Source organism: Neomonachus schauinslandi, chromosome 9, assembly GCF_002201575.2.
Source record: "Neomonachus schauinslandi chromosome 9, ASM220157v2, whole genome shotgun sequence".
Taxonomy (NCBI): Eukaryota; Metazoa; Chordata; class Mammalia; order Carnivora; family Phocidae; genus Neomonachus; species Neomonachus schauinslandi.
Window position 1 is genome coordinate 81,732,676 of NC_058411.1, and position 22,635 is coordinate 81,755,310.

The following is a 22,635-nucleotide window of genomic DNA, read 5'->3' on the forward strand; positions in this document are numbered from 1 at the left end:
ACCAGATAAAGGGCTAGTATCCAAAATCTATAAAGAACTTCTTAAACTCAACACCCAAAGAACAAATGATCCAATCAAGAAATGGGCAGAAGACATGAACAGACATTTCTGCAAAGAAGACATCCAAATGGCCAACAGACACTTGGAAAAGTGCTCAACATCGCTCAGCATCAGGGGAATACAAATCAAAACCTCAGTGAGATATCACCTCACACCAGTCAGAATGGCTAAAATTAACAGGTCAGGAAATGACAGACGTTGGCGAGGATGCGGAGAAAGGGGAACCCTTCTACACTGTTGGTGGGAATGCAAGCTGGTGCAGCCACTCTGGAAAACAGTATGGAGGTTCCTCAAAAAGTTGAAAATAGAGTACCCTACGACCCAGCAATTGCACTACTGGGTATTTACCCCAAAGATACAAATGTAGTGATCCAAAGGCACACCTGCACCCCGATGTTAATAGCAATGTCCATAATAGCCAAACTATGGAAAGAGCCTAGATGTCCATCAACAGATGGATAATGAAGATGTGGTATATATATATATATATATATACATACACAGTGGAATATTATGCAGCCATCAAAAAAATGAAATCTTGCCATTTGCAACGACGTGGACAGAACTAGAGGGTATTATGCTAAATGAAATAAGTCAGTCGGAGAAAGACAATTATCATGTGATCTTACTGATAAGTGGAATTTGAGAAACAAGGCAGAGGATCATAGGGGAACGGAGGGAAAAATGAAATAAGACGAAACCAAAGAGAGACAAAACATAAGAGACTCAATCTCAAGAAACAAACTGAGGGTTGCTGGAGTGGTGGGGGGTGGGAGGGATGGGGTGGCTGGGTGATAGACATTGGAGAGGGTATGTGTTATGGTGAGTGCTGTGAATTGTGTAAGACTGATGAATCACAGACCTGTACCCCTGAAACAATACATTGTATGTTAATAAAAAGAAAAAAAAAAGCAAATACCTTATTTGCCTTTTTTTTTTTTTTTTTGAGAGTGAGAGTGGGAGAGCATGGGGTGGGGGGGGGCCCACTAGAGGGGCAGAGGGAGAAAGAATCCCAAACTGACTTCACGCCCAGCACTGAGCCTGACGTGGGGCTCCATCACACGACCGTGAGGTATGACCTGAGCCAAAATCAAGAGTTGAACACTTAACCGACTGAGCCACCCAGGTGCCCCTTATTTGCCTTTTTTAAATGCGAAGGAAAAAAAATCATTGAGGTATAAGATGAATTAAGGTATCAGTTTGGTTTTTTTTTTTAGATTTTTTTCTTTTTTATTTATCTATTTGATAGAGAGATAGAGAGGGAACACAAGCAGGGGGAGTGGGAGAGGGAGAAGCCGGCCTCCCGCGGAGCAGGGAGCCCAATGCGGGGCTCAATCCCAGAACCCTGGGATCATGACCTGAGCCGAAGGCAGACACTTAACCATCTGAGCCACCCAGGCACCCCTAAGGTATCCGTTTTAATCATACTGGATACATGTCATATAATGTTTTAACTGTAACTAGTTATTAGCAAGGAAGAATAGGAGAAATGAAATCTACTTGTACTTCTTAAAGTTTTGACTGCTTGTTTAGAAGGTTTTATTCCTAGGGGCGCCTGGGTGGCTCATGTGGTAAAGCATCTGACTCTTGATTTCAGCTCAGGTCATAATCTCAGGGTCGTGAGATGGAGCCCGAAGTTGGGTTCTGTGCTGGGCATGGAGCCTGCTGCAGATTCTCTCCCTCTGCCCCTCAAACCCCCTCTCTCCCTCTCTTAAAAAAAAAAAAAAAAAAAAAAAGGTTTTATTCCTCTATAACAACAATTTATATGAATTTAATTGATCTTTGAGTGATTCGTTTTGTTTCAGTTCCAATTCTGTCATGTTGCATTGGTTTTTCCAGGAGAACATTTGGAACATGATATTTGGAAATTTGTTTTGGCTCAGGAGTCCTCAAAGACTAAATCTGATTTATCCTGAAGTCCTGTTCAGCAGATATACTCCAAAGCAGTTGCTGCTGTCATTTCTTTCTAGTTTGCCTGGACTTCTAATAGAAAGGGAATTAATATTCTTTAGCCTTAACACTTCTTACCTAATCAAGCAATCACTTTGCTAGAGATTAATTTCCAGTCTTCCTGAGTTTTCTTTGCAGTCTAAAAATGTTCTCTATTTGCTTCTAGATATGGCCTCTCTGGCAGTGATGTCCTGGATAATGTAGCATATGCTCGAGGGTTCAACACAGACCACCAGACCCAGCTCCTTTATCAAGCATCAGCCATGATGGTAGAATCTAGGTATGTGCTTAGTGGAAGACACTGAATCTTATATAGGCTATTTGGCCAAATTGATAGTAACTTGAAATAGAAATGGGGAGATTTAAGTTTTAGTTCTTAGTCTGACACTGTTGCATTGTGGTTCAGGTCAAGTCACTGCCATAATCCACTTGAACTTATTGGAAACTTTACACGTTATATAGTGTCTCAGACACGAATGCTGTACAAATATTTTAATAAAACATTTATGTACAAGTGTAACTGAATATGAAAGCTCAAGGTAGTGAGGAAGGGAGAATTTGACACAGGCTCGAAATAGGCTTCATAGATTGCTTGTTCACTGTAGGTATGCACTGCTAATTGTAGACAGTGCCACTGCCCTCTACAGAACGGACTATTCGGGTCGAGGGGAGCTTTCAGCCAGGCAGATGCACTTGGCCAGGTTTCTGCGGATGCTTCTGCGACTTGCTGATGAGGTAAGTTGTGGGATCAGGACAGAGAATGCCTACCTAATTTTCAGGGGCCTTGCTGGGAGGCCAGAACAGCAGGGCCTGGTTTCACAGATAGGAAGATATATTAATCATTCATTACTTTGTGGGGAAAGGGGTGGCAGCAGTAAGGTCCTTTGGCCACAAAAAAATGACATTTATCCTTTCTCCATCAGTTTGGTGTAGCAGTGGTAATCACCAACCAGGTGGTAGCCCAAGTGGATGGAGCAGCCATGTTTGCTGCAGATCCTAAAAAACCTATTGGAGGAAATATCATTGCTCATGCTTCAACAACCAGGTAAAGTGATGGGATAGGCGACTTCATCTTGGAATGTCATATTAACTGATGCAGACATGAAGATACCTTTCCATTTAAATCCAGTTAAAGCTACCGTTGTATAATTAGACACATTTGCTAAACATAATTGTCATGCTCTAATATTAGTGCATATATTTGCTTTCATTTTATAAAGGAATTAATAGCCCTCAAATTTGCAAGACAATATGAAGGATATGCCTCTCCCTCATTTTTAAAAAATTGTTTCAATGTGGAAAATGTACTAAGGTGGGGGGCAGGGTAGGAGTGAATTTCTCTGGGTTGGAAATATCCCTAAGGAATACAGAAAAATTCCCCCAAAGTCGTAGGAAGTATATAGGTCTGAAAAAAAAATTAGATCTACCATAAATAAGAAAAATATTTTTAAATTATAACTTTCATCTGGTTGTTTTGTTTTGTTTTGGGTCAGACTGTATCTGAGGAAAGGAAGAGGGGAAACCAGAATCTGCAAAATCTATGACTCTCCCTGTCTTCCTGAAGCTGAAGCTATGTTTGCCATCAATGCAGATGGAGTGGGAGATGCCAAAGACTGAAACATTGGGGTTTTTCCTGTGATAAACCTTAAGTGCTACAGCCTAATGGAGAGGACTGCTCCCTGGGGTTCTTCATAGGCCTCTTCCTGTTGTGACTGCCAGAAAAAGGCTTCCGGAAAAACAGCTATTGTATCGGCTTTTCTGATGGTGTAAACAGGAGACAGGTCAGTAGTCACAAACTGATCTGAAATGTTTATTCCGTCTGGAGTGTATTAATTTCCATGTGAATTATTTCAGGGGAAGCAATACCTTTCACATAGTGCCTTGACTCAGAACTAACAGCTGTCTACTGGACAATCTTTAGTTCTCTTGCAGACAGAAGCTGGGGAGACTGGATTCTTTATCTGAATAATGTTGAAATGCCTGTGTGGCAAAGAAAGTGGGTCTCCTCATAGGTTCTTTTCTTTCTGCCAGTAAAAGTCTGTCAGTCAGAAGCAGGTTGTTAAGTTAGTTTGCCTAAATTATCTTATGTAAGAATTTTTTAGTTAAGGGCTATGGAGCAGGCCTTCTGGACCGCCAGCCCTTCAACATCTACTTGGTTTTTTAACTGCTAAGAGTAACTCAAAATAATTCTGGAATCTTAAGCATTTAGGGGCTCTTTAAGTAGATTTAGTGTGGAGCTGCTAATAAAGTAGTTATTTGTGCTGTTTATAGGAGTTATTCTTGTATAAGCTGAATATTTCAAGATACAGCCTTTAAAATAACTTTTTGGCACTGGCTGATCAGTTTCTATTGCTTTAAAATTGAAAAATTTTAAAGGGAAGTCATATATTCAGATGATTGAGCTTATTATCCTTCAGTCTAATAGAGATTATTACAAGATGAATATCCCATAACTTTCCAGTGACCTTTGTGAGTCTTATGTTGTAGAGTCCTAATACTTGTCCAGATTATTGTACTTCAGGGGTTTGAGATCCTCCTCCTCTTCTTCAGACTTCTACTCAGGATGGCTTTTAACCAGCTCTTTGAATTTCAGAAGGCCTGTCTGCTAGTCCTGGGAGGAGAGGCACAGAAAATCTCTGCTGTTGCCTGTGCTGATCCTACTGTAGGCAGGGAGATAGATAGGAAGACACAGTCAATTTAATGCAGCTTTGTTTAAAGAATGGAGTACCTCTCCAGTCTTATCTTTCATTTCTATACCACGAAATAAACCTAGGATGGTATAGTAAGCCAGAGTGACAGATTCTGGAATGGAAGCTTGGTTCTTATATAAAAGCATTTCAATCCTTCAGTCCTGTAAACTTATCTCAGTTATTCTTGTAGGTGGGATTTATCAGGTGAGATTAGGCTTTGTGCTATTGGCCATAAGAATAGCCTAGTTGGGGGGGCGTCTGCCTTCGGCTCGGGTCGTGGTCCCGGGGTCGGGCCCCCTGCTCCGCGGGAGGCCTGCTTCTCCCTCTCCCACTCCCCCTGCTTGTGTTCCTCTCTCGCTCGCTGTCAAGTAGATGAATGGAATCTTTAAAAAAAAAAAAAAAGCCTAGTTGGAATAGGCCTTATTAGGCTAAAATAAGCTCTCACCCTGTATTTTACATGTAACTAAAATTTCCACTGAAAGTAGCTTTAACCCAAGAGCTTAAACTATTTGTCTGTAGCAGTTTCAGTAGTAGGAAACAATTACGGAAATGTCAAGCAAGAAAGGAGCTGATGGCAAACATAGAGGAATATAGTCAAATTTGGTTTATTTCAGGTTTGTACCAAAATATATTCCAGGCAACTCCTCAGATCACTATTTCACAGTCTCAGAAGCCTTATGCACTGGTGTCCTTCCAAAAGCTGCCAGGACTCTGGAAGTGAAGTGGTCCAGCCCCTCGGCCCAGGAATAGTTAGAACTGACATGATAGGTGAGAAGAGGGCAATATCCATGGGCTGCCCTGACCTTTCCTTTTACCCTGATAGACCAGGGTATGGTCTTAGAACTATATAGTTTGGAGTCAAATATTAATAGAAAAGATTAGAGAGTACAAGTTCTGTGTTTTGTTCTTATAGCTCTTTGAAGTTCATCCACCTCACCAGCAGGCTAAAGATAGCCGTCAGTGCTATATATATTACTCTTGATTTTTCAAGAATTCATTTAACTATAGCAATCCCGGCCTTAAGTACTTCCCCAATTTCAGATAAAATAAGGGATTAGAATAAATTAACTAGTGGGCAACAGGAAAGAAATTGGGGAATGGTTATGGATACCAGTCAGGACCATCACTTAGATTCCTGATGATCTAAGCAGGGCAGTCTCCCTCAAGTCATGGAGGCCACTGAAATGTGATTATTCTCTTAAAATTACTTCCAATTCTTCCAAGTCCTTCTGGAAAGCTGAATCCTAGGGAAACAAAGACAAGGACTCATTTCCCAAACCACTGATACTTTCCCTGCTGAGCTCTGTTACCACAGTCTTGAACCTACTTTCCCAGAATAGCCTGCAGCCTATGAAATCTGCCTCCTCCCCTAGGTGAGATATATACAAAGGAGCCTATATGCAAAAGCATAGACTCTGTTGTAGGGAAATAAAACTAAAACCTCAAGGGAAAATTTTCTTTCCCGAAAAGGTCACATGATTCAATAATGGAACCCAGTATTAGAAAAGCTCTTCAAAGTATTACCTCATTGGTGACATCCGGCAGCTCCAGGGCTAACTTGATCCATTGTCTAGCTTCAGAGTTTTTTCCTAGTTCTCTGTAGCACTGAGAAGAGATAACAGTGAAAACCACCACCAGGAGACTGAACTTTCAGGACTTCCCATTATTTATCAACATATATAGTTTCATCTACGTTGAAAAAAAACAGGTGAGTTTACCTTGGAAATATATACCCTCCCTGCTTTGGAAAATCCTGGCTGTAATTCTTCAGCCTAGAAAAGGGAAGAAGGCATTTCAGTAAGGGAATTACCAAATTCAAGTCAAGCTGAAGTTTATTAAATAGAGCTTTCCAGTCCTGGTCTGGGGAACTCTATAAGCGCTCCATTTTCCCATAGAACAGGCAGGCATAAAATTGCTGCCTACCAGAAATCCCTCCCGGGGCGCCTGGGTGGCTCAGTTGGTTAAGCAACTGCCTTCGGCTCAGGTCGTGATCCTGGAGTCCCGGGATCGAGTCCCGCGTTGGGCTCCCTGCTCGGCGGGGAGTCTGCTTCTCCCTCTGACCCTCCCCCCTCTCATGTGTTCTCTCTCTCTCTAAAAATAAATAAATAAAATCTTTAAAAAAAAAAAAAGAAATCCCTCCCTTCCTTCCCAATACCTAATACCTTCAGGAAGCTTTGGAGGGCATCCTGCACAGTGGCACTGAGAGGGCTTTCAAACAAAGCTGTAGCAGTTTTTTTTTTCTAACCAGCTCAGGTGAGAGACCTGCCACCGAAAGATCAAAAAGTGTGAATTAGAAAGATCAAAAAGTGTGAATTAAAAGGTGGTTTGTTTTCTTGAGAGAGAGAATCTCAAGCAGATTCCCTGCTGAGCTTGGAGCCTAACATGGGCTCAATCTCATGACCCTGAGATCATGACCTGAGCTGAAACCAAGAGTCGGGAGTTCAACCAACTAAGCCACCCAGGCACCCTGGAATTCAGCTTACCTGATAGCACCACCTGCCAAGGAGAAAGTGAGCCATAGGGTTTTCTGGCTGGAGAGCAATGGCTTTGTCCACATGCTCCTGAGGGGGAAAAAGTAAATATAAATTGACATCAGAGTTGCTGAAGGAGGAACAAGATGTCGTAGAAACTGTAGGAACATCCTTTGCAAGGAGCAAGGAAAGAGCCGCGAATCTGAACTAGAGCAGCACAAGGGAAGGAAGAGAAGCCTTTCCTCACCTTGAAGCTAAAGCCACTCTGGATGCGCCTCTGGATGCTCTCATGCTCAGCCAGCTGACCACAAAGCACTGCATACCTAAGGGGGAAAGCCGCAGCAAGCTCAGGGATAAGGAATGGGCTTCCCATCCACTGCCCCCTTCTCCCTCAAATAGAGCTGAAAATAGCATTTCCATACATACAAAATTCCTCTTTTCACAGATCTGTGGTCCCAATTCATATTCTTTAGGCTCTCAATTCTCCAAAGTATGCTAGGTACAAAAAAGTGGGGTCCACCATAGTAAACTTCTCATACTTAACGTTTAGGCAGTGTCTCAGTCCAAGTCTCCACAAATTTCCCCCTATAATGAGTAAAGCCACTGGGGGTCGTAAAAACTTAAAAAGCAGATCTCTAAAAATCAGCATCAAAATGTAAGGGACCTAAACATTGGTTCTTATCTCCTGAGCAGACACTAAAAAGTCTCATTAGCTTTAGAAGCATACAGGCCATGTTCTGGGGAAGCTATACTCCAGGACAAACTGGGATACTCTAGGAAATTCTAATGTTAATTTGGGAACCAATAGAAGCAGAGGAAGAAAGACTTCAGATTTCAGTCCTGTCCACATCCTCCCTCCCAAGGGAGCAAAGCCAGCCAGCTTCCCATCTTGTCTTCAAAAACAAAGGTCTCGGGCGCCTGGGTGGCTCAGTCGGTTGAGCGACTGCCTTCGGCTCAGGTCATGATCCCAGGGTCCTGGGATCGAGTCCCACATCGGACTCCCTGCTCTGTGGGGAGCCTGCTTCTCCCTCTCCCACTCCCCCTGCTTGTGTTCCCTCTCTCGCTGTCTCTCTCTCTGTCAAATAAATAAATAAAATCTTTAAAAAAAAAAAACAAAGGTCTCACTACCCCACCCCCCCAGCATTGTTTCTGGAAGCACAGTTGACATTAAATGAGTGTCTAGAGACCCAAGTTGCTTTTTCATATATTCAACAAATATCTGGGGGGTGGGGGTGGCATTTATATCCGATACTTCCAGAGGCTCATTTCCATATTTCCTCCAAAAAGCTGTTCCCCAAGAATAAAGTATGAGACCAGTTTCCATCCTTGGGAGTCCAGGAGCCCCAAGGAAATCCACAGGGAAGTGGCAATAACCTGGCCTCTGAGAAGAGCTCTTGCGGTGACAATCTTAGGACAGAAATATGGAAAGCAAAGGGGAGGTAAGGGAATTTTCACTATGACTCTGAGGTGCTGGAACCAGGCCCTAGGACACAAGTTGGCCTTGACCCATGGAAGTTGGCAGAACTTTGCCTCACAGGAGACAACAAAAGCAGGGCTGATGTTTTTGTAAGCTAATAAACTAAACTTCCTGGGGGTGACCTCACATTCGCTTTAACTCATGCAAGCCAAGCAAAGAAGCCAAAGTCTACCACCAGCCAGGGATTGCAGTTAGGGGGAAAGAAGAGCTTGTGCAGGAGCTACAAATTGTGCCAGCCTCCCTGAAGAACCAAGAACCCACAAATTTTGTAGCGAGGATGACTCAAAAAGCTACGTATTTCTCTAAGCTCCAATAACAACAAAATCTTCGAATTCGCCCTTGCCTCACTTCCAGGGCACCTTCCAAAAAAAACTCCCCTGGGTCCCTGGTTTGGGTTAGGCCCAGCCATATGGTAATAAAGGCCAGAGCTCCCTCTCCTGTTTCCTCTGGCAGAGAAATGGCTCTCTCCCACTGTAACTCATGGTAGCTCTTCCCAGGATCCCCCAGGGGGTTATTACCACTGGTGACAGTCAGCATTCCCATCCCCCTTCTTCAGGGCAGCCTCTGCTTCTTCTTTTCCTGTAGGGACAAAGGTGATCCAGAGTTGACAAGGGCTCCCATGCACACTTCCACATGAGGGGCTATGGCAAGAATGACTACTCTAGCTCTTACCAATCCCTACCCAACCTGGACTTGTTTGCAATAATTTTGAATTTGAGCAGAATGAAAAGCTGCAAATAACTTCTCAGGGATAATTTCTGCTTCACCTCGTTGCTTTCCCTATCTCTGTCATCAGCTGCCCAACTACCTTCTTTTTACAACACCCACCTGATGTGTTTAAAGCTTTTTTTTTTTTTTAAGATTTTATTTATTTGACAGAGAGAGACACAGCAAGAGAGGGAACACAAGCAGGGGGAGTGGGAGAGGGAGAAGCAGGCTTCCCGCGGAGCGAGGAGCCCGATGCGGGGCTCGATCCCATGACCCTGGGATCATGACCTGAGCCAAAGGCAGACGCTTAACGACTGAGCCACCCAGGCGCCCCAAAAGCTTTTTTTTTTTTTTAAGACCGTGTGTGAGCAATGGGGGTTGGGAGAGTCTCAAGCAGACTCCATTCTGAGCGCAGAGCCCCATGTGGAGCTCGACCTCACAACCCTGAGATTATGATGTGAGCCGAAACCAAGAGTCCAACACTTAACTGACTGAGCCACCCAGGTGCCCCTCAAAGCATTTTAAATATAAAAGAACCCAGTGGCAATCAAACTGTCCCCAACAGACCTGACCCTAGAGGGTTGTGGGCATGCTTCAGGGTGTCCAGGAATCCCTCTGAAGTTGTATGGAATTTTAGGTGCATGTGTATTTTATTAAGGAGAGGGCCTACCTTGCCTTTTGATCAAATTCTCAAAAGGCTCCATGATCTAAAAACATTAATCATGGCTCTAGGCCAAAACTCGTCATGGCAAAATGTCTGACGAGAAATGACATTTAGTTTTCTAGGCACCAAAACTGATAAATCAAGGCTTAAACACATGAAAGCTCTTGACAAGGATCTCCTAGGCTGTCAAGTAGCCTGGAGCCCTCTAGCTGAGGAACATCATGCCTACAATACTGGAGAAAAGAGCACACTGCCAAATGGGATTTCTCCTTCGATTAAAATGGAGAGGGCTCCAAAGGGAATGTGGAGAAGACGGAGCAAAAGTAATGGGTTGAGGCGACAGGCTGGCTGAAGTGAAAGGTTTCTTCATGCTTAAATGATAGTAATGATGGTATAATGTTGTATATCCAACAAATACATTTTTCAGCTGGCTGATGAGAAACCCCACCCCCACCCTCCCTCCACCCCTTGCAGCTTAACCTCCCCTTTCTAAACAGTGACTGTATGTGGCCCCATCAGTGAGGGACACTGTCTCTTAGCAGATTTTTCTCTGCCCACTTGAAAGCACTATCTTACTAGAAAAATAAGAGCTGACCGTTCTTTCCTGCCAAGCTAGACAGAGGGGTGAAAAGATACCACCTGAGATCCCACAGAATGGCTGCCTCCTGGTGGTCCAACTTTTAGAGATAGAACAAAATGAAAAGGACCATGAAGGATGGTCCTAAAAAGTCAAATTCTACGAGCAGGGCCTCCAAGGATGCTCCGTGTGTCAGTCAGCAGGAGCAGACTAGTACAGGGGTGCTAAGCTCTGCGGATCAGACCAGAGTACTGACTGGCTGCTCTAACCATCACCCTACCTCCACCTTTAGGTTTCATGCTGGCCGCTGGTACTAATAAGAGATGATCAATGGGGGCGCCTGGGTTAAGCCTCCGACTCTTGATTTTGGCCCAGGTGGTAAGATCAAGCCCCGTGTTGAGACTCCATGCTTGGCTTGGAGTCTGCTTATCCTTCTCCCTCTCTCCTCCCCTCCGCCAACCCTCCGGCTCGTGCTCCCTAAAATAAATAAAATCTTTAAAAAAAAAAAAAGATGATCAACGATCAAAAGGAAAGGAAAGGTTCTTGTTGGTACCAAGAGTCTAAATAATCAGCCCAAAAACTAGTTAGAATCCTTACCTGAAATTTAGGAGGGAACACAGAAACTTTTGAAAAGAAAGAAGCAAGCAGTAATTAAGCACCTTCTGTTAAAACTTGGAGATTTTTCTGATGATCTGTATCAATAAACATTCAACTCAACTGACCTGTTCTTTCTATATTGACAATTCTACAAATGCTTGAAACAATGACCTTGAGGTATTGTCAGATTTTACATTAGCAAAGATTCGATGTTTCTAAGTGAGGAAGTAGACATACCCACTTTGGATAGTTACCTTTAGGTATCTAACTGAACCACAAGACCCTAGAAGCCCACTGACAGTGCCCGACTTGCGGGGTGTGGCTAGGCAGGACCCATCTTCCCCACAAAACCAGTCATTTTTCAAAGTCCCAGGATTCTCAGTGACATGACAGACAGGGAGGAGCCCTGAGCTTGGCATCATTCATATGCACTCTACCTGCCAGGATGCAGACTTTGGCAACAGAGTTGTTAAGTAGATCCCAAGGACTCCTAAGCTAGTAGTAGTATTCCAAACTGCTGCTCACAGGCGCTCACCAAACATACTCTACTGATACTCTTAGAGAACACCTGCCCCACAGGCTCCATAACTCAAACCAGATTCCTAAGCAGCAGCGAAAAAAACCTCTTCAGATTAAGAAAGCCCTCTCTTGGGTGCCTGGGTGGCTCAGTCGTTAAGCGTCTGCCTTCAGCTCAGGTCATGATCCCAGGGTCCTGGGATCGAGTCCCACATCGGGCTCCCTGCTCCTTGGGAGCCTGCTTCTCCCTCTGCCTCTCTCTGTGTCTCTCATGAATAAATAAATAAAATCTTTAAAAAAAAAAAAAAAAGCCCTCTTGCAGCTGGGGAGTGAGAACAAAGAACTGTGCTAGTATGATACAACTACCCCTAAAAACATTTGCACCTGTATTAATCCTGATGTGCAGGGAAGCAGAGACTGCTGGCTCAAAAAGGAAGCGGAAGTCCCTGGGAACCAGAGTTTGTCCCTAGTGAGTAACTGAGCCACAGCTGCCCTGACAGCCTCTATCTGGGTGGTTCCCCTGAGCCCCAAACAGATGGGCCAGCTCCACCCCCAGAATCAGTCACCTTCCCATCAGGAATCTGTCAGCACTTACCATTTAGGGCATATGACTTCTTCTCGCTCACCTCTTCAGTGAGCTCACACATGTCGCTATAGGCCCGGGCCAGGCGCCAGAGAAAGTCCTGCCGGCTTCCATACTGCAGACCAAACAGAGGGATGGATGAGGCCCCTCTTCTTCAGCCGCAGAGACCTGGGGCTCTGGCCTTCTTCCCAAGCCCTAGGTTTGAGTTTCCAAGCTAGTGTGTTTCAAACTGACATGAGGCCAGCCTTAGGCACAACGCTCCACCTCCACATGACCTCCCACCTGCAGTTAGCTAAGTGGTGCCATGTCATCTCCAGCCAGTAGATGCACCAGCCTCCGAGTGAGGGCATTCTGGCCTGATACTGTGAGGAGGAAAGGTCAACTCTAAGATGAAATGAGGCACAACGAGAAGTCTTGCTGACACAATGAAAGATGTGAGAATGCCCAAGAGAAGGAAACATTCTAACTCGGGGGCATTTATACCTGGGTGAGCATAAATTCTGGCAGTGAACCAGAGGAGAAGGAAACTGTGGCTGAGTGACCTCCACACTTGTCACTTGGGATGGAAACTTCAAGTAGGGCAGGCAGCTTGGGCTCTGCCTCAAGGGAAATAAAAGAGGAAAAAAAAATATTCTAGTCCTTTCCACATTTCTCTCCACTGTAAGAGGTAGCGCTCTTTGGCAGTAGCTCTACAGGAGGCAGAGGACTGTGGTGAGAAGGCTCTGGGGCAGGCAGGTCAGCCAGGCCCCGAGGGGCAGTGCGTGGCCTACTTGGAATAGGATGTGCAACCCTGGGGGATCCATGCAGAACCAGCCATCTCACCCTCATTTCCCTTCCTAGGGCATCTTGCAGGCTTACAAGTGACAGTGGCCTTCCTCCACTCCCAGGGGGGCTGGGGGCTAGTGAGGGCAGACAGGCAGCTGGGGCCTTACCGCGGGCTTGTTGCCAAGCAGCAGCTGGAAGCCCTCCCGCTTGCCCTGCTCGCTGCCCTGGTGTAGCTCATCCGCCTGCTGCAGGAGGGGCAGCATGTCCTCCAGGCCAGGGGAGCCTCCAGCATCCAGGGCTCCAGCCACGGGGCCCGAAGCCACCTCCGCCTCCAGGTCCGGAGAAGCCTTTCTCCCCATCTTCACAGTCTCACAGCTCACTTCATCTTCCCCGTCATCACTGTCCTTGTCAGAGTCCCGCTCATAGTCAGACTCGGCATTGGCTGTGGTGTAACTGTGGCAGAGAAACAGAAGTGACAGGGTCAAGGGAGATTATTTAGCCTCAGAGCTCTAGGGTCTGTCTCCCACCCACAAAGAGGGAAGCTTCATGGCGCTGCTGTCCACAGCACCAAGTAAAAACCATTTCTACCACTTAGAGGCAGAAATGAGTGCTTGAGAGAAAGCTTCCTACGGGAACCACGGGCTGGGGAAATGATCCTGGAGGGAAAGTGACCAGCTGGGGGCACTGTGGCAGTCAGGGGCCAATACGAGAACCCCCGGCCGAGCTACCAGGTTGGCCAGATAATCAGAAAAAGAAAAGGCTAGAAAGGAATGTAACAAAATGTTGCTAGTAGATCTCATGGTAGAAGAATTAAAGGAAATTTTTCTACTTTATAACATTACATATGATTGCTTTAGTGAACATATGTTCTTTTCAGTAAAAAAGAAATACTTAAGATAAAAAACCATAATGTAGGTGGAGCTGATCTCCTGAGCTAGATGGCTCACCAGGCTAAGGGTCTGTCAATCATTTTTGCCTTATCAGCCAAAAGCACCACCAGAAACAACATGGGTGGGTGCCAGCCTCCGAGACCACGGGCAGCCCAAATATCTACATTTTCTTTCTCAAGTCAAGGTATACTTCTGTCCTAAGTCAGCAGCCAAACCTAAACCACAACCTTGGAAACCTTAGGAACTTGCTCGGGGTGGGGAAAGGCCACTTCGCAGCCGGAATCAGAAGAGGAGGAAGATGCAAACAGAAGGGCCTGGGAAGGTATCTCTGGGGCCGCCACAAGCCAGGGAGGTGTCTCCTTGGAACCCCCTACTTTGATGCGCTCACTGAAGAGGAGGCCACATTTCTCTTGGATTTCGGCCTTCACCAGCAGCTGATGAGGGTGTTCTCCCTAACAGCCAACTGAAGCAGACAAAAATTGAGCAGAGGACAGTGTCAGACTTGCAGGGGCTAGAAGCAGACACCAGAGAAACCTCCAGACCTGAGTGAAGGAAAAGCAGGTTCTGTCAGAGCCAGAAGGTTCTGAAGCACAGGAAGATCTTAGGGTCATTTAGGGATAGGCCTTCCTCCTGGAATGAAAGACAGGGACAGGATACCTACAGCTGACGCAAAACAGACCTGGAGAGATGAGAAAGGCACCTACAAATAAAGGCAGGACAAGACAGCGTCAAGTCCGGCTGCAAGTGGTAGGCCAGAAATCCAGACCCAACAAGGCGGCGGGCTCCGTCCGGAAGGTACTGAGCATGCAACCAGACCAAGTGCCCAGTCTGTGCCGCTGCTTCATAGAGGAGCTTCCAGACTCATCTAACAAAGGGCCCCAGGAACAGCTACCACAGGAACCTGGAGGGTATCGACCTTAGCTTCACCTTGCTTTTTAAGATGTTATCCAAGTTCTTTCCCCTCTAGCAGTGTGCAAGTAGAAACGTGAGAAATTAGAGGGACAAGGGAAAGTGGCATAGGATTTACAACCAACCTGGGTGGTGAGGAACAAGACCACCCAGGGGCAGCCTCGACAGACTCCCAACCAGTTCTGAAGCCTTGGACAAGAACCTGTCCAAATGAGAACATCAAACCAGAGTCTACCAGCACCTCTACTCAGCCCAGCCAGACCGAAAGGCAAGACGGGTAAATGGGTTACCTGGGGTAAGGAGCTAGAGTCTCGTATCTCCTATTGCTAGAAAGGAAGGGAGACCCTACTGCCTGCCGAACTCCCTCCAATGAGGAGTTCAAATCCCGAGTCCCCCAGGGAGGGACCCCTGCTCTGACCCCTACAGTGCACAGCATCAGCAGTCTCTGTCCAGGGAGCTCCCATGGCTGAGGAAAAGGGGTGGTCAGGAGGGACTTTGCTGCCACCCGCCGAGTAAGAGCTGGTGGAGCCGGTGAGGCACAGAGGCTCCAGTGAGGCCGAACGGCGAGGAGACCTTTTTTGCACCTCAGCCCCACTCTAGGGAGCTCTGCCTTGCTCATGTGCACCCTGCTGGCTGGCACGCAGTGGGTGGGCAGACACCTGTGGCCTGAGCACAGACATCAGCCCCGTGAGCTTCCGGGCCTTGCACAGCTACATGGGCTGCGTCTCTGTATTCACACCGTGCTCTCACACCCGTCAGACCACCAATCCAGCCCTTGGAGAAATCCACCACAGCGAGGGGGGTCCCTTTTGTTTAACATGCCCTGCGGCTTTTGACATCTGACAGGGACTGGCAGGGACCTTTGAAAAGGCTCTTTGGAGCTGTGCCCTTGGGTGCAACACATTGTTTCCACATATGGTAGAGAACCCATGGCTCCTTCGGAGCAAGGAGGCCAGAGCCACCCTACTCTACCCCTTGAGGAGAGCCCACAAGTCCGTGATCAAGGACTCAGTCACACACATATCCCCTTCTGATGATTAAGTTTCTTTCTTTCGACTCCTCTAAGCCCCATTAAAGGGGCTGAGCTAAAGCATTCAAAGACATCCAGGCATGGGAGACTCAGTGGTGGGGAAGACAAGACCAACCTAAACAAGGTGATAAATGCCCAAGAAGGAGAGGCAATGAGGTTGCAGGCAATCCTTGGCTGGAATGCCTGGGAAGGCTTGCTGGGGGAGTTGGTGTTTTAGGGCAAGCTGGGTTCTGATCGGGAGAGAAGTAAAGCTATGTTTGGTACAATGTTCAGGGAATAAGCTTGTGGACCCACATGGTGACTCTGCCTCTGCCATATTCAGTCGGTTCCCTGGGAGCTCAAAGTTGCTATTTTATTTGGAAGAAAAGGGAATCCAGCGTTAAGTGGAGTAGGCTGTTAAATATGCTTAGCCTTTTATCCCTCAAAGAAGCACTCCTCCTCTGGCCCCACATGTTCAAAGCCATTCCAGAGTTTGTGGTCTCCTCCCAAAACTCCCCCTATACCTATATGGCACTGACCATGACAAAAAGAATTAATTCACCATGGCCACTGCCCCAGACAGCAGCCAGCTAAACTGGAGTCTTGCACCATGTACCACCATCAGCTTCTACATGCCACAGGATCAGTCGTGGGCTGAGCCTGCTAGTAATTAAGAAAGCCACCCTTCGTCTCATCCCATCATGGGTTGGCTGATAAGCCTGTCTTTCTCCTTATGGCCTTCAGAGCCCCAGTGAGCATCCCAAGCAGTGAAGCACCCATAAACTTCCCTGGTTAAATCCCCTGGCTCTCACTGTTCCCAGAAGTTTGTACAACTTCTTTCTCTAAGATTTACTGGAGAGGGAGAAAGAGAGCGAACGCATGTGCACAAGTAAGCAGGAGGAGGGGCAAAGGGAGAGGGAGAGAATCTCAAGCAGACTCTCCACTGAACACGGAGCCCAACCCGGGGCTCAATCCCACCACCCTGAGATCATGACCTGAGCCAAAATCAAGAATCAGTTGCCCAACCAACTGAGCCACCCAGGCGCCCCTTGTACAACTTCTTAAAATCATCATTAAAGGCCTCGAGTTCTACATCTTTTTTTTTTTTTTTTAAAGATTTTATTTATTTATTTGAGAGAGAGAGAGCATGAGAGGGGGAAGGGTCAGAGGGAGAAGCAGACTCCCTGCCGAGCAGGGAGCCCAATGTGGGACTCGATCCTGGGACTCCAGGATCATGACCTGAGCCGAAGGCAGTCGCTCAACCAACTGAGCCACCCAGGCGCCCAAGATTTTATTTATTTGACAGAGAGAGACACAGCGAGGGAGGGGACACAAGCAGGGGGAGTGGGAGAGGGAGAAGCAGGCTTCCCGCGGAGCAGGGAGCCCGATGCAGGGCTCAATCCCAGGACCCCGGGATTATGACCTGAGCCGAAGGCAGACGCTTAACGACTGAGCCACCCAGGCGCCCCGAGTTCTACATCTTGTTCTTGGGCAGAGCTGTGAACCTCTCCTTCTACCCTCTTACAAATGTTAAGTTTCCCACCCACGTGACCTCCTTCAGTGAGTTGCACAGAGATGCTCCTTAAGTCTCAGGGTCCATTATCAATTACTTTGTCCCTCTTTCTTTTCAGCCCAGATATATCAAATACGAATTCCATTTCTGCCCCCTCCTCTAACACAGCCTTCTGGAAACAGAAGTATTAGGTAACTGAAAAGGGCCACGTCCACTAACCCTTGACAGTACAGATAATAGGCATCAGGTAACTCCAACAGAAGTCACAAATGGAGGACTAAAGATCTTATCAAGACCTGGCTTGTTGCAAGAGGTGCCTGAGCAATCAATAATCAAATCCAGGACAGATGCCCAATGGCAGTAATATGGAAAAAGAGTAATATTATTCTTCATTTTCTTAGAAAACCAAATGAGGAGAGGCAGGAGAATATACTGTCCCAAACAAGAAAACGAGGCTGAAAGTTTTTTAAGATGTACTGACCAGATCATACTGCTATGGGTAGGTCTTCCCTGGGCAGTGAGTTGTGGCAGCTCTTAGTCCACGGGAAGAACTCCCAAGGGCTGCATGGGACAGGTCTTCCTGTAAAGGCCTTTCCATGCCCCCACAACAAGCCATGCCTTAGATCACAGACCCTCACACCCCTGCAGATGAGCCCCACTGAGCCTGCACTTAATAGCTGTATAACTCTGGGCAAGGCATCAAACCTCGCTAAGCCTCAAGTCTCCATCTGAGAAAAGGAAGAAGAGCAGCACCTACTTCCTAGGATCCCTGGGAGGATTAGGTGAGGAAATGGCTCTAAAGTGCCTGGCATGGTGTCTGCCAGAGGAAAAATAAACAGCAGTTAACATCGTAAGGTGTTTCAGCTAAAGAAGGACATTGCTGCAAAGATCACCCTGAACGGCTGTAGGCATGTTTGTAGCCGAGTCAGTCCTGTCCCAGCAGAAGGCTGGGCTGTTCTCTGTGCCAGTCTTTTCCTCGGGCAGGAAGAAAGGTCAGCTTCGAGACCTCACAGAGGAGCTAGCTGCACGCAAGTGACAGCATCGGGCACCACAACAAAGACCTTCATTCAGACTCCACCCTTGAGACCAAAGTTTCAATATGGCACTGGTGACTTAAAATCAAAAAGCCCTTAGCCTGACCACGTTTGGAGGCTGTCCACCAGACTCGTGCCTGCTGTCCCGCATCGCAGTAAGGCCTATGGTCGGACCCGCTGGGCTACCAAGGACTCGGTCAGCTCCCACCTGTCAAGATGGCACGGGAGCGCGAGCGAGCCTCCCCTGCGGGAAGAGCGGAGCTTCCAGGAGAGGGGAGCACAGTTAGAGCTTAGAGGGCTCTGGAAACCTGGCTCAGCCACTGAGTGAAGGAAATAAAGTCCTAAAACAATGCTTATAAAGTCCTTGTGAAAACACAGGCAAATATTCAACTAATGTTACAGGAAAAATGAAAAATTACAGCAACTATGTGAAAAACCAACTCAGAGGAAAATGACAGATGCAAGCAATAAGCATTGTTAACATCTCATTTGCTTGGGTGGCATAAGGTGGATGGTTCTTGTTTAACCTATTCCTTATTTTATTCATTTATACCCTCTTACCTTGTTCCCAAGATTACTGACAGCTGCTCAGTGTGACCTTTCCGCGGATAAAGAGTACTTCTACAAAATGTAACCTGGCTGAAGCCACAACCGCCTCCAGGAGAAAGGACTCACCCGCCTTCGCTCTCGGCGTCTGTGAATGTGGCTCCGGACGTGGCTGTGAAGTAGACAGAGCTGGACCCAGTAGAGTCACTCCTCTCCCGGGCAAATGGGAACCTTCGCCGCCGAGCCACTCTCTGGCTCTCTTCCATGTGGGATCTGAAAGGCAGGGCCCTTTAGAGGGGGTGCCATTAGGCCCCAGCCAGCCTGTCTTTCTCCTCCCCATGAGGGAACCTCTTACTCCTGCTGCTCATTAAAGGGCCAAACACAGAGATAATCCCGGGTTTCTACCCTTAGGACAACACGAAGGGCAGCTCCCCGGACCCAGCCTGCATGGGCAAACCAGCTAAGTCAGAACAAAGCCTGGCAGCCGCTACAACAGACCACGAGGGCCCGAAAGCAGCAAGGAACTTATGGAAGGCAAGGTACCAAGCCTACAGCTTCCCAGCCAATTACGTGAGCAGCTCTAAAACGGGCTTCTTCCTCAGAGAGAGCAGCAAGGCCAGGACACAGCTCAGCTGAGAAAGCTAGAGGGGCCGGGAGAAGGTGAGGGGCAGGGAGCAAGGCGGGACCGAAGGCTGCATCACTCACCGGACCTCCCCAACAATCTGCCCAGCAAGCCCCTGCAGGCTGCTCCGCAGCTCCTCTACCTCGCGCCGCAGGGCCACCAGACTGGTCAGCACCAAGTCCAGGCGCTCCAGCACCTCCTCCGGGCCTTCTCGCGCAAGGCTGGGCAGCACCGCAGCGTCTCCAGCCTCACCAGGGACTGCCCGAAAAGGCCTCACTGAAGGAAGGACAGCACAGTGATGCTCAGGGGACAGGGTGAGGAAAAGATCTTGGACCTGCAATTTAAGAACACTTGCTTCTCACTGGAGCTCAATTTACTAAAACCCTTGAAGCTCAGACAGTATATGTTCATAGCTAGGTCCTGGTAACAAGTCTTCAAGTTACTATTCAAAGAAAAAAGAAAATCAAGATTCCCAATCTCTAAACAAGAGCCCCCTCTGTTCCAAGAACCTGTCACACCAGGGCCTTTAGCAGTACCGCACGCCACGGCAGGTAATGTAAAATGCTTGCAAGAACGCAGTCCCTAGAAGGCAGGACACCTGCCCTGTGAAAGGAAAACAAAACCCTTTACTTGTCCGTCTAGTTCCCATATAGCAGGCAGTCAATACTAACCCCACAGCAAAACTAAAATTGAGCCCAAATTCTGAGCTTTCACTTCACAAAGAAGAGCAAAGGAAACTCTGAGATCCTTTCGAGGACTTCATTTAGTATCATCAAAGAAGGGCAAAGAGAAAGGGGCAGTTACTAAGAGAAAAGCCCATCCACACCCCATGGAAAAAACACCATTCCCAAGCCCTCATTTGAGCTCTGGGTAAAAATTCCAACAATAAATGCTAATAAACTGGTAGCTACCCAAGGCCATTAGACTGGAAAATGTAAAAACAGTAAAGAAACCAGGAAGGCAGGACCCACAGTCCAGGCAAGCATGAATGTGTTAAAGGAAATCTTTTAGTAAGAGTCTAGGCTGGATTACAGTACACACCCAACACCATTCAAGAATTTCTTGCTCAAGAGAGCAAGAAAGATCTCTGGGGGGCACCTGGCTGGCTCAGTTGGTAGAGCATGCGATTCTTGATCTAGGGGTCATGAGGTCGAGACGTTAAATTAGAGATTACTAATTTTAGTGTAGAGATTAAGAGATTAAGTCGTCAAGTGTAGAGATAAATAAAACCTTAGAAAAGAAAGATCTCTGGGAACATAGCCACTTTCTCCAAACATCTACTGCTAAGAAATTACAAATAAACCACCAGGAAAAGGAAAGACAAGCATACTTGAAATACTAGGTTACTAGCCAGTTGCAATCTAAATTGGTAACTCTTTGAAGACTCTTCTAAAACAAACTTTTCCAATCCATCTGGCATTTGGTAATCAGAGAAACACTCATTCCCAATTAACATGGGGTGACATGATCTCAATGCTTCTCTATTACACACACCTGAGGAGAGTGGTTTGAACCAGCCCTAGATGCTTTGCTCAAATAACTTAAGGTCAAAGTTCTGCCGAACATGCACTCCCACATCCATGCCGCGCAAATTCACAGAACCAGGTGACCAGGCCCAATCCTACCACTTAATTGCTCTGTGACACCCTGGGGAAAGTTACACAATCTTTTCAAATTTCCATTTTCTCCTAAGAAGGATTTAAAAATAAAAACAAAAACAACTTGGATAGTCTCCAAGTTCCCTTCAAATTCTAATACATAATTTAATACATAAGCCTCAAGAATTAATTCCCCTAAGATTAGTTTTCCCTTCTGCCTTATTTTGGACTCTTTACTTATTAAACCCCTCACCCAACACTAAGCAAGTGCCTTTAAAACATGCGTGGCACTATTGTGGCCTGAACTAAGAATGAAAGCTAAACAGCCTTTTCACAATATACTTTCCTGGGATTACAGGAAAAAGAAGAGAGAGGCTGCTTTCCTTTTCAATAAGCTTTACAGAAAAGTGAAACTCTCAGCCACCCCCTTCCGTTGTCCTGTCCCATAGGCTCTGCTAAAGGCAGCCCGGACCCTAGGCCCATCCGTCAGCCACGACTGTGGCCTCAGGGGACCGGCTCGTACCCTGGCGTCCTGGCTCTGGGGTCTGCGTGTAGTCCAGGGAGTTAGGTAGGCTCTGGCTGTGGCCATGGCGCTGGGTCCGTTTCCACCGCTGGCTGTAAAGGGCACACAGGAATCCAAGGCCGGCGGCGGTGCCCAGCAACAGTCCCAGCCCGGCTTGGGCGCTGCCCAAGACCCCCAGTCTAGACATGCTGCACCTGCAGCCCACGTGAACCACCGGGAGCAGGCGGGCGGGGACAGCGGGAGAGAGATTCGTGAGCGTGATCCTCCCACCCCGAAGCTCCCGACTACCCTCACCCCAATCCGGATCCTAAGGTTTCCGCCAGACCCCTGTGCCCGACTACTGTGCCTCTCACCCAACTTGGACGCAGCCTCCCCTCCAACATACCCGCAGCCCTGACCTCAGAGTCAGGTTTCTGGGCCTCCAACTCCCGCCCCCAGGCCCACGACACTGCAGACAACAAACCCGCCGCCCCGGCTGCAAACTCCAAGCCACCCCCCGCGCCCTCGGAAGGCACCCTAGCCCCGCAGCAGATCTACTCAGACCCTTACCCGGCCGCTCACAACCAAAGAAGCAGCCACCACGGCCGCCGCCTCACGCTGTCAATGACCTGACGTCATCAAGCGGCGCCAGCAGCCCCGCGCGCCTTTAGGAACGCGCGATGAGACGACAGCTCGGGGCTCCGTTTCCGCCCACGCTTTTTCCAGGGGGCGGCGCCGGCAGCGAGCGGGAAGGGGGGACCCAGGAGGGAGAAGGGAGGTGGGGAGGAGGAGAGCTGGGTGACTTCTGGGTCGGATGCTCCAGCAGTACCCCTGTCTGGCCAGATGAGGTTCCATTTCCTTCCAGCCACGCCAATTTTCCCGCTGTTCTCGAATGTTTCTCCCTTTGCGTCTACTGCCTAAAATAACCCGTTGTCATTCTGGAAAACCACCCCC

The 22,635-nt window shown here is 47.4% G+C and overlaps 2 protein-coding genes across 2 annotated transcripts in view; one reads left to right on the forward strand and one right to left on the reverse strand.

The window, feature by feature from the left end:
* The window catches only part of RAD51 (RAD51 recombinase), a 31,117-nt gene extending 26,623 nt beyond the window's left edge, over nt 1–4,494 (forward strand). Inside the window, exons 7-10 of the mRNA XM_021695588.1 lie at nt 2,177–2,290; nt 2,616–2,745; nt 2,934–3,055; nt 3,504–4,494. Of these exons, the coding sequence (XP_021551263.1) occupies nt 2,177–2,290; nt 2,616–2,745; nt 2,934–3,055; nt 3,504–3,627 (490 nt within the window). The 3' untranslated portion in view covers nt 3,628–4,494. The remainder of the gene's footprint in view (nt 1–2,176; nt 2,291–2,615; nt 2,746–2,933; nt 3,056–3,503) is intronic.
* A 795-nt stretch (nt 4,495–5,289) lies between these two features.
* Nucleotides 5,290–22,293, reverse strand: RMDN3 (regulator of microtubule dynamics 3). Its single transcript, XM_021695584.2, is given in 14 exon segments — nt 5,290–5,944; nt 6,225–6,305; nt 6,419–6,472; nt 6,863–6,937; nt 6,939–6,962; nt 7,184–7,261; nt 7,419–7,494; nt 9,167–9,227; nt 12,306–12,408; nt 13,226–13,511; nt 19,089–19,232; nt 19,665–19,857; nt 21,703–21,896; nt 22,252–22,293. Coding segments are annotated over 13 exon segments (1,416 nt in total). The 5' UTR covers nt 21,890–21,896; nt 22,252–22,293; the 3' UTR covers nt 5,290–5,890.
* Nucleotides 22,294–22,635: the final 342 nt, after the last annotated feature.